Source organism: Sardina pilchardus, chromosome 12, assembly GCF_963854185.1.
Source record: "Sardina pilchardus chromosome 12, fSarPil1.1, whole genome shotgun sequence".
NCBI classification, from domain to species: domain Eukaryota; kingdom Metazoa; phylum Chordata; class Actinopteri; order Clupeiformes; family Clupeidae; genus Sardina; species Sardina pilchardus.
In genome coordinates, this window is record NC_085005.1 from 29,686,206 (window position 1) to 29,697,286 (window position 11,081).

At 43.5% G+C, this 11,081-nt stretch overlaps 2 protein-coding genes across 3 annotated transcripts in view; both read right to left on the minus strand.

Annotated features, from left to right (window-relative positions):
* LOC134097868 (doublecortin domain-containing protein 2-like) overlaps positions 1 to 3,270 on the minus strand; it is an 8,877-nt gene extending 5,607 nt beyond the window's left edge. For both annotated transcript variants that reach the window (XR_009940955.1, XM_062550819.1), the window contains exons 1-6: positions 2,859 to 3,270; positions 2,705 to 2,753; positions 2,172 to 2,248; positions 1,834 to 1,965; positions 1,164 to 1,313; positions 828 to 876 (exon numbers count right to left, since the gene is read on the minus strand). Coding sequence is in view for 1 of the 2 variants with exons in the window: in XM_062550819.1 (XP_062406803.1) it covers positions 828 to 876; positions 1,164 to 1,313; positions 1,834 to 1,965; positions 2,172 to 2,248; positions 2,705 to 2,753; positions 2,859 to 3,145 (744 nt within the window). In the remaining variant the exon portion in view is untranslated. The remainder of the gene's footprint in view (positions 1 to 827; positions 877 to 1,163; positions 1,314 to 1,833; positions 1,966 to 2,171; positions 2,249 to 2,704; positions 2,754 to 2,858) is intronic.
* Positions 3,271 to 3,657: 387 nt separating this feature from the next.
* On the minus strand, positions 3,658 to 9,941 carry allc (allantoicase). Its single transcript, XM_062551130.1, has 11 exons — positions 9,705 to 9,941; positions 9,544 to 9,594; positions 9,346 to 9,433; positions 8,986 to 9,105; positions 8,416 to 8,495; positions 7,894 to 8,026; positions 7,470 to 7,625; positions 6,809 to 6,882; positions 5,306 to 5,414; positions 4,148 to 4,275; positions 3,658 to 3,942 (listed from the first exon to the last, which is right to left on the minus strand). The coding sequence occupies exons 1-11, from the start codon at positions 9,792 to 9,794 to the stop codon at positions 3,754 to 3,756; spliced, it is 1,218 nt and encodes a 405-aa protein (XP_062407114.1). The 5' UTR covers positions 9,795 to 9,941; the 3' UTR covers positions 3,658 to 3,753.
* Positions 9,942 to 11,081: the final 1,140 nt, after the last annotated feature.

Below are 11,081 nucleotides of genomic sequence, written 5' to 3' on the forward strand. Positions count from 1 at the left end.
CAGGCTTGTTCCCACTGATCTATAACTAGCACTGGATGGGCTATCTCATTGTTGCTAACCCATGATTCTTTATCTAGATCAGTGGGAACGAGGGCCGAGGAAGGAAGGGAGGATATATAAAAAGACCAATGAGAGGCACCCAACATACAGCAGCATTAGAGAGGAAACAGCCCAATCTATCCCAACTGGTTCACCTGCCGTAGGCCAAAGAGAGACTTTGTACAGGCAATGTCTCCCCCTTCTGGTAAACATTGGAAATGCAAGCTGAGCAATACACTCTATAGTGCACCTCTACCACAGATCAGGGATTAGCAATCCCTGTACCAAAGAGAAGCTAATTATCTGTCCCACACCTGAATGCACAATCTTCGATCATCATATCTATGCTACACACTACAATCGCCAAGGAAATTCCAACTATTCCAACTATTTCCTTTAATGTCACAAGTTTTACAGTCCTAAACGGTAGGTCTCTTAACAGCCTCTTATAAACAAATGAGAAACTCACCCGAGGTGACACATAGTATACACACAATTAACTCACACCTGACATGACAAATTCAAAAAACCAAAAAACTATTGCTTGTTGTAATTGGTTCAAACGTATCAAACGTGCAAACAGCTACCTTTCTTTGACTAAACCATTTTTCCAACATTTGCTGAAATCTTTTCTCTCATCATTTGAGACATGATGAGAGATGACTAGACTCTTCGTGTATAAGCTGTCTGAAAGGGACTCTTCATGTCGATGGTTTCTGAATGGGACTCTTCGTGTCTAAGCTGTCTGAATGGGACTCTTCGTGTCTACGCTGTCTGAGTGAACTTACCAAGTCTCCTCTGCTCTTTCCTTTCTTAGGCGCGGGAGGAAGGAAATCGCTGTGGTCCCATACAGACAGACAAGAAGGGAGGGGAAGAGGTGACAAGGGAAAGACAACAGGGATGAAACAGATATTAGAGATTATTAAAGTTAAGGTACAAAAATACTGAGTAGTTCCTAAAAACATATATTACAATCTGCATTCATGATACTATCTGGTAACTAATACTACATTCTGTTCTAAGTTCTTGCCAGTCTGAAAGGGAACGATAACAGGGATGAAACAGGCATTAAAATTGAAGTTAAGGTACAAAAAGAAAGGGAAAGGCTTGCGGAAGAAACTCACCAAAAGCTGCCTTCTTGCACAATGTTCTTCCTTGGCACCCAGTGGAAGTAGGGTAGCAGACGGAACCGTTCCGTGCCCACACCCACATAGTACTGGTTGCTCTCTAACTGCCTAGAACTGGTGATGGGGGTTCCATCCAGCCTGCAGAGTCTTGAGAAAAACATACAATGACCCTCATCATGATCATCAAATAGAGCTCTACAAACCAGTGTGTTGTCACTTTAGATTGGCTTCATGAAGCCAACTCTATGGAGAAAATAGGTATTTATTGATTGATTGATGGTATTCATAAACTCAGCTTGATCTAGTTTTAATTCGATTAGATTCGATTCAAATGTATTGTCATTCTGCAGAGTACAAGTACAAAGACAACGCAATGAGTGCAATGTTATACAGACGGCGAATAGACAGGACTGGATATAGTGCAGTGTAGGTAGACAGTATACAGTTGGTTTACAGAAGGTGGTTTATGAATTGAATATGAATATGTGCAGTATTAGCCACTATAAAAATGGTTATGTAGTATGAACAACATGAACATATAGATACAGCATGTGCAGTGCAGTAGTATAACATTATAAGAGTGCAGCAAACATTAGAAGAGTAAATGAAGAGCTTCATGAAAAGCATCTCTGACATCCATCACTTGTTAGCTTGTCCACACCCTTACTTGTGCACCGCTCCTGTGCGGAGATGCACTTTCTCGGTCACCATGGCTAGGACGCTATCCCAGCTCAAGAGGGTGTATTTTGGGAGGAGGATTCGAACAGCAGGAACCAAGATGTCTCCGTTGGTAAACACACTGTGGAAAACAGCACACAAACAACAAGGGCCAACATGAGAGTGTTGCTATCAGTGAAACTACAATCACTAAACCAGAGCATCTGGAGATGAATGGATTAAGACTAGTTGTAAAACTATTCCAAAGGCACATCAAGAAACTTACTAGAAAGTGTACAGAAATATGTTGTGGTATGAGTGCTTGTGAAGGAAATGAGTTGTGCTCACTTGATGGTGCAAGGCTCATATAAGATCCTCCTCCAGCGAGCAGGCACATTGATAGTGCTATGGACCACTGGTTGAATCTGACACAAACATCAGGAGTTCAGAAGCGTCCATAAACATTCAGCATCAGCAACATTGTAACTGAAGAACAACCCTGGCTGGAGGGAGGGGTCATTGCAATACAGTGTTTGGCTATCCAGAAAATGTAGGCCTATGCTCATGTTACTAAATTGTACGCACAATCTAAAATGAGACCACAATGTAGTAAATTGCGCACAATGCGCACACAATAAAACGAGACCACAATATATTTACTCAAATAATGCTCTCAATGGGCAACAAAAATGTCTTGCAATGACGCCTCCTGGGCTCCGTAAAGAACAAACTCGTTTAGGTCTTCTTATTACAGAACAAACCTTTGAACATCCAACAATAACTGGAGTGCTTAGGCTAGGGTTTTTTTTCCATCTTAACACATGTGTCAGTCACTCAAACATCTGCCAGTTTCTGAACAAAAAAAAAGAGATTTGACTCACCATTTCCCTCGTTTTCCGATGGGGTTTCTTAATTTTAATGTTGATGTAACTAACCAAACGGGAAAATACAAAGACAAATTTGCAAATTAGTTAAGTCATTAGAATTGCCAATAGGCTAGTAAATAAAATCGTATAAAAACTTCCAAGGACTCACTCCAGTTTTTTAAAGCGTTCAGTTCCACCAACAACGTATTTCTCTCCATGTTCCAGAGTGTCATAACTGGAGACCCGGTGACCCTCATGGGGAGTATATACGTTCCTGACAGCACCGAATGGAGCAGCGATCCCGCAGGTCACGGCATTGAGAAAGCTATCAAATGTTACCAGTTGACGGGGATTGATCACAAACCTCTTTCCCGGGAAATAACCGTCGCCGTTTCTGTACACCAGCACTGTCTTGGACAGTCGCGCATGGGAGGGCCTTTTCGCGACTCCTGCCATGTTTGAAGAAGCTCTAACTCTGCCTGGCGTGCAAACTGATCACCCGTCAGGGATTATGAAATGGGTTAATTGACAGGTGATACCCGAAGGTAAACAGAGGTGTACTTGTGCAGCATGTTATCCGATGCCGGTAGTCTGCACGCGCATCCACCTGGGGCTTGACCACTCGGGGAACGCATCACCATGGAATCTGTGTAGAACATGAGGTCACAATAATAGGGAACGTTTTGACATTGCTGTGAAGATATGTGGAATGTAAAAAAAAAAAGAAAAAAAAACTTGCTTAAAGTTTGTATGAACTGTTTCCTAACTCTGAATAAGGCGAATGGCTCTGTTCTTCAGAGATCTTTCCATGTCTCTTAAGAACTCTCTCACTGTTCTCTTTTGTGCAGTAGCCTATTTCTGATGCTTGTTGTGTCTAGGAAAACTGGTATACTGCACCTATGATACTTTTTTTTTTTTTTTTTTTTTTCAATTCAGTTGAAACAGAAAACCAGACACAATATTGGGTGCTTCAATGGTCTTTATTTGTAAATATGAAGTGTACCCTTTTTAAGAGCCAGTACAGTCACCTGTAGCCATAACACAGACACACTTGGACACTTGAATCACAGTTTGGAGACAGGTTTTGTTGGCCTGCCAGAGTGGGCCGAGGCCGGGGGGCCGGAGGCGATGTTACCCCACAGCCTGAGCCGGCTGACCCCGCCATCTGGGGCGATGACCAGGCGCACATGACTGACCGCGCCACAGCGCAGCACGCTTTCTCCAGAGTACATGTGTCGGTGATGGGCCTGAAGCTGGGGGGGGGGGGGGGTATAGACGGCGTTACACACTGAGGTCACTTTGTGTAGACTGTGAATACAGGTGAGGTCACGTTGACTTCGTTTCACACTAAGGTCTAATTTCAAAGCTTAAGTGTGCATTTTAAATGCTGCTTGACGATTTAGTGTCATTGAACGTTTAGTAGGTTCTATCTATTTAATCTGCTGGTGATATCCTCACCTTCTGCGGAGGCAGTAGCACTCTCCATCCACCAGGGGGCTCCCTTCTCCACTTGCTGCTGACACACTGCTGCTCTTCATCACTTGACAAACGGCACACCTCTAGCCTACAGGAGTCTGGGAAATTTCCTGCGGCCAATCACAACGCAGACAGGATAACACAATGCCTTGGTTACACTTCAGAAGGAAACTGGATCTCACACAAACATAGGATATTGTGTGCTTGTTTGTGTAGATGCGTGAACATCAGCCATCAATCAATGTCACATGGAATGTCAGGCTGATCTGTCAGTGCGTGGCAGACGGTGAGGTCTCCTCTTACTGATTGGCCGAGCCCCTTCCTTAACCTCCCTAGAGTGCAACTGAATGCTTGATACAGAAGACACTAAGGGGCTTAGGGCACTCAGGAGTCTTCAGATTTGTTCTAGTTCTAGTACTCTGGTGCTAGTCTGGCTATCACCGTACTAAACTCAATCTTTTAAGATTGAACATTAGCGTGGGGATGCTGCGCTTTGTTTCTACTGCACAAGAGGCGTGATCGGGCGAAATCCAAATTCGCTGGAAGTTCAGGCAGGCTTCACCCAGCCTACTCCGGTGCTCTTCTGCTACGAGTGAGGTGAGAATTCAAAAGAAAAAGGAATTTGCAGAGGCACTCTGAGTGTAAAAAATGCCTTTAGTATGACATCGCAGGCACTGGTTTAAAACAGAGACACTTATATATGAGGAGACACTGCACTGGAAAAATCGCCCATTGAAATGCATGGGGTAACTTCGTAACGCAAAGATGGCGGGTGTTTACACCTGTTTGCACATGTCCCGCCTCTTCCAGTGCCGTTGCTCCAATCATTTTGCCGATCCTTGGTGGTCACGCATGGGCAGTCCAAGATTACCAGTAAGAAAAAAGCTTTTTAAGCGTTAATTTGATACAAAACCACCAAACCTTTTCAGCGATTTTAGTTTGATTTTCATCGTGATTTTAAACATGTGATTTGTATGTCCCTTACACCTCTGAACTTGGACATCCAGCTCTCTCCCCATTCATTTAGATAGGGCCTGGTCTTGTTACGGTCAAACTCTCTGCCCGACCCCATGGCCAATATGGCTGCCGAGTGACGTGACTTGCTTTAAAAAAGACTTGACACAAATGAATGTGTGATACCTTTGAAGTGGTTGGTGTCGATCTCGATGCGGTGGATGACCCCAGGATGACCCAGCCTGAGGACCGCCCACTCTGAGCCCGGCACCTGGAGGATGCCCTGGCCGTCCATCTAGAATAGAATAGAATAGAATATATACTTTTTTGATCCCGTGAGAGAAATTCAGTTCTCTGCATTTATCGCAATTTAACCGAATTAGTGAACACACAGCAGCACACAGTGAGGTGAATCACACAACCCAGAGCAGTGAGCTGCCTGCCCAACCAGCGGCGCTCGGGGAGCAGTGAGGGGTTAGGTGCCTTGCTCAAGGGCACTTCAGCCGTGGACTGGTCGGGGATCGAACCGGCAACCCTCAGGTTACAAGCCCGAAGCCCTAACCAGTAGGCCACAGCTGCCCAAGCTGTGGACAAGCCGCCCCAGAGGTCACTCTCCCCATCAACAGACCACGCGCGCTGGTCAACAGACCGTGCACAGTACATTGGTTAACAGACTCCAGTGTTACAGAGACTATTATCCAACTGCTGATTTTTTAGGTGATGGCTTCTTGTCTAGTAGACATCAATGGACAGGTCAGGTGTCAATCAGTGGAAATGCAGTGTGTGTGTGTGTGTGAGTGAGTGAGTGAGTGAGTGAACAAGAGAGAGAGAGCGATAGAGAGAGATTGTGTCTTTGGCAGTAGGAGACTTAACACAGAATGATACAAGTCAACACATTGTGATTTTTAGTTGTAGGGTGTGTGTGTGTGTGAGTGAGAGAGAGAGATTGTGTTTATGAGCAGTAGGAGACTGACTTGGAGAGAGAGTGAGAGAGTAAGTGAGTGAGTGAGTGAATGAGAGAGTGATGGAGAGAGATTGTGTTTATGAGCAGTAGGAGACTGAGTTGGAGAGAGAGTAAGTGAGTGAGTGAATGAATGAGTGAGATTGTGTTTATGAGCAGTAGGAGACTGAGTTGGAGAGTGAGTGAGTGAGTGAATGAGAGAGTGATGGAGAGAGATTGTGTTTTTGAGCAGTAGGAGACTGAGTTGGAGAGAGAGTAAGTGAGTGAGTGAATGAATGAGTGAGATTGTGTTTATGAGCAGTAGGAGACTGACTTGGAGAGAGAGTGAGTGAGTGAATGAGAGAGTGATAGAGAGAGATTGTGTTTATGAGCAGTAAGAGACTGAATTGGAGAGAGTGAGTGAGTGAGTGAATGAGAGTGATAGAGAGAGATTGTGTTTATGAGCAGTAGGAGACTGACTTGGAGAGAGAGTGAAAGAGTAAGTGAGTGAGTGAGTGAGTGAATGAGTGAGTGATGGAGAGAGATTGTGTTTATGAGCAGTAGGAGACTGACTTGGAGAGAGAATGAGAGAGTAAGTGAGTGAGTGAATGAGAGAGTGGTAGAGAGAGATTGTGTTTATGAGCAGTAGGAGACTGACTTGGAGAGAGAGTGAAAGAGTAAGTGAGTGAATGAGAGACTGGAGATAGTGTTTATGAGCAGTAGGAGACTGAGTTGGCCTGCTCGCTCACCTCCAGCACTGCAGGCCTGTCCAGACGTCTTGCTGTCTCCCACCCGTCTCCCATGTTGGGGGCTCGGCCCAAACCTGTAAGGAGGTGCCAAAAGTCGACTCTCTTTATATTGCAAATGTATCCCCACCTGTTAGTGGAGTGGGTGGGATTTCCACCCATTTAACATACTATATGTAACATGGTGGTGTGTTGCGTTGTGGGTGCTGTGATCTGGGATGAGGTAAAGCAGATCGGGCCTGGCTGAGCAGACAGCTACTGGTAATCGGAGAACGTAAGAGAGCTACTCCCACCAGATGGGTTTCACAGCCATGTGCAAGCGTCCCATGTTCCTACTGTCCTCTGTTTCCCAGATTTATTTGACAAATTATAGGAACATGAAAAATAAGTTTCCCTGCTGTTCCCCTAATGTGACATAGACTATTGTTGTGTTTATTCAGCAGATTTTAAGCTCTGGCTGCTCCAATAATAATAAAAAAGTAGATCATTTATTGAATTCATTAAATAGAAAAGGGCTGAAATTGATCTAAGTAAAATGAGTTCAATGTACTGTATATTAAAAATATGGGAATAAATAAGCACTCTCCTGTTTGCTTTAAACACTTTGAGATACCAATAGCCACATTCCTCCATTGGCACGGAACATTTAGAAGGCGTAATATACCAATCATGTTGCGCGGGTGACCAAAGTGGGCATCTGTGTAGCCAAGACACACCCCTCCATTGACCAGCGCAACCAGGTCCACTTCCTCTCTGGGAGACACAGTGGACCAGTCCCTCTGCCCCACGCCATACACCCTCAGCCTGGCGATGCCCCCGTCTTCAAACACAACACAAACATTACCACGTTATAAATGGAACACCCTCAATGCACATCTGAGAATAACTAAAGGCTGAATGAAATAAATGAATTATGCATATACAAACATTAAGAGGGTGGATTAGTAAGTAGTTAGTAATTACCAATTCATATTAAATAAGAACACTTATGACAACTATCACTTGTTTCAGATTCATCATATACTGCAGGTTTTAAATTGACCGTTATTCTGAATAATAATTTGAATTCACGCAAGGCAACTTGATACCTGGGTACATGTTGAGCCTGATGTGAGTGACCCTTCGTGAGGAATTCACATGGAAGTAGTTGTGACAGGAGTCAGCATATCCTGGTTTCATCTTCGTCACGGGAACAAGCTCCTCCCAATTCTCAGAATGCAACTGTCAATCACAAATATGTGATCACTGTGCTGTCAAACAAGACCAGTATTTGCCCACTTTATTTAATTTAGGAAACCAAACCATGCATATAAAGGTCCGATCCTATGCATTACACTTAAATCTTTTCAGGTGAGGTCAAGCATTTGAAGAGCTTCATTTGTAAAACAGAATTGCAGTATCCGTATTAGGTTAAAGACCTCTGAAGTTCACCTACAAAAAAAGACCAAAAAGCTGCCATCTTCGCCCATATAAGGGGATCCGGGTACCATCTTTGCCCATATAAGGAGATCCAGATCTCCTTATATGGGCAAAGACTGCAGCTTTGGGTCCTTTTTGTAGGTGAACTTCAGAGGTCTATTTGTGGAGGGGATGTGTTCTCTCAGTCGAACCTCAGCAGCTCGTCTGAGCTCCTCCTCAGAGGCTGCCATGCCAGTGCGGTCTCCCTCCAGACTAAGAGCTGGTGGCCTCTCTGCAAGTCAACAAACAGGAGAGTAGAGTAGACTGAGGCTACCACCTTTTAATGATCACTATCAGCCGCATTTATTGTCGTCAACAACAACAACAACAACAACAACAACAACAACAACAACAACAACAACAACAACAACAACAACAACAACAACAACAACAACAACAACAACAACAACAACAACAACAACAACACTATATACAGTATATATTTAGCGCTTATCAGGAGTAAGGACACCAAAAGTGCTTCACGGTCATATCATCATCATCATATTAAACGTCTCAAATACTGCGTCCAGTGGTAGTGTATTGGTGCCAAAACATATAAAAATGCTTCAACTGCATGTGAATATACAGTATGTATTGGTGAGTTCGGACAGAGGACCATAACATTTTGGGTTCCACACACCAAAACACACATGTGCAAACAGTGAGCTTTCCAGAGGCATGTGATGTGGCAGTGGGACGGCCACACCACAGTCGGTGTTTACCTAAACATGCAGCCTGCACGGAGGCCGAGGGGGCATAGTTCCCTGTGAAGAACGAGGTGTCGATGTCAAGGCCATGCACCACCCCCGGCACCCCCAGCGCTACGATGCACCAGTCATGCCCTGTCAGGAGTGGGCAAGAGGAAGCAAATGAGGCCCCAGGGCAGTCTACAGAAACTATAGAAACACCACTAAGAATGCGTACATTACCACCATATTCTATTATTTTTCTACATCTGTGAAGGATAGAATAGAATAGAATAGAATAGAACAGGACAGAACAGAATAGAATAGAATAGAATAGAATAGAATTGTCTTGGGCTCAGCGCAGCATTATTATTGGTGTCCAATATTTGAGTCTACCTGGAATTCTCTTCCTCCTTGATTCCCAACCATCCATCCACTTCCCAAACTCAGTAAACGCTGTCGCTATGAACTCAGGGGTCTCTCTCTGCCAGACAGTCAGTGAAATGTTACATGAATGGAAAGTAGTAAAGTAGCGTGTACTATCTAGACTGAATTGAGTGGGGGGGGAAAACAAGGGATGAATTCATACTTCACCTTCAAGAGGTTCTGAGCAGGGGCGAACCATTCATCTGTGGCAAATATGACCTAAGACAACAGACAAATGAGCCAGACTTCTAACTACTACTCACAATATGCAGAATGCATCCTTACTGTTAAGATTTAAATGGAGTAGTTGGCTGCTGTTAATGTCTGACCTTTCCACCTGCAGTTTCACTGGCCAGGTCGTTGAACTGCAGGAAGTCAGGGAGACCCGAGGATGTCTGCTGTGCCGTCCTGGTCGCCATGATCCGTTGAATATCAAATCAATATCAGATAATCCGAGACAATTTCAAGGAACAGTCCACAGCCTCCAAATCCAACCTCACAGAAATCCGTTACACCAACCTATTGTGGGTGCTTGCTGTTCGTACTGAGCAACAGGGCAAGACCAGATAGTCCTGTTTACAAACTCAAAGTTCCGAAAGTGGAACCTGACCAAAGTTCAACTCAGACACTTCAGCACGTTAAAGTAACATGCTGTTCACTGTGCCACAGCATTTATTGTGAATTATGAGTGTGTTAGAGCTATTGCAATATCAAACATGTCCACGTTAATGACTGAATGCATAATTTTGATTTAATGAATCAAATGGGAGTATGAGATAATTACTGTACTGAAATGTTTCTTTATCCGTTTACTACTGTTAATATCATTCTTAATCAGTAAGCTGCTTTGCAAAAGTTATTTAGCGAAATAAAATAAATGAACCGGTCAGTTAACATTCCAACTAAAAACATAAAACAAGGAGTTTCTATGCAGTTATCTTGCTTACGCCTGTGACAGGGTGGTACAAGCCTTATTCCCACAAATTAAGTTACAAATAATGATGGGAGAGAAGAATTTCATTGAGAGCTTATTTTGTTGATACTGATGTTTTATAAACCACATTATCACGCTATTTTGTGTGTGTTTTTCAGAGGGCACAGTCCCCACACTAGGCTAGGGCTGTCTCTAGGCTGGTGAAAGCCTTGTGTGACTGACTTGTCCATCAAGGGGACATCTTTCTTTATTGCCATTATAGCAGTAAGGAATCTAAGTCAAAACCTGTATTGACTAACCCTAATCACTATAAATGATTGGCATCAGAGAGTGTTCGGTCTCATTCAGTTCATCTACGACTAGGCATCCGTAAATATAAAATAAAAAAAACACTGGTGCACATTGAATTTTCTGTTAAATGTTCATAACTTAAAGCAGCACAGTGTACTTTAAGACTTGGTAAACTACCTACAAAATAAACAAAAAACATGTCTCCTTAGCTTACTACTATAAGCTTGCAGAGCTGATGCCTTTTAGTGATACAGCAACAAGCTGACCTCATTTTTTTCCAGGTTGGGTCTCAGAACTACATAAGTAATATCCTACATGATTGGGAGATATTGTATGCATATCGATACTTCACACAACAAAACCAGTTGCTTGATTAACACATCTCAAAAGAGGGGTAACCCTTCAGTTTAACCAGGTTTCTCACATACAACCTCTTTCAAGAGACCTGGCCTAGACAGCAGACCTGTCTTCATCTAGTAGT

Excerpts from the sequence above, each read along its gene's own strand:
- allc (XM_062551130.1), bottom strand. The coding sequence starts at position 9,794 with ATGGCGACCAGGACGGCACAGCAGACATCCTCGGGTCTCCCTGACTTC. Across the intron at positions 8,496-8,985 it reads CGTGCAGGCTGCATGTTTAG|AGAGGCCACCAGCTCTTAGT; the intron begins GTAAACACCGAC and ends GTTGACTTGCAG. Across the intron at positions 3,943-4,147 it reads TGCTACTGCCTCCGCAGAAG|CTTCAGGCCCATCACCGACA; the intron begins GTGAGGATATCA and ends CCCCCCCCCCAG.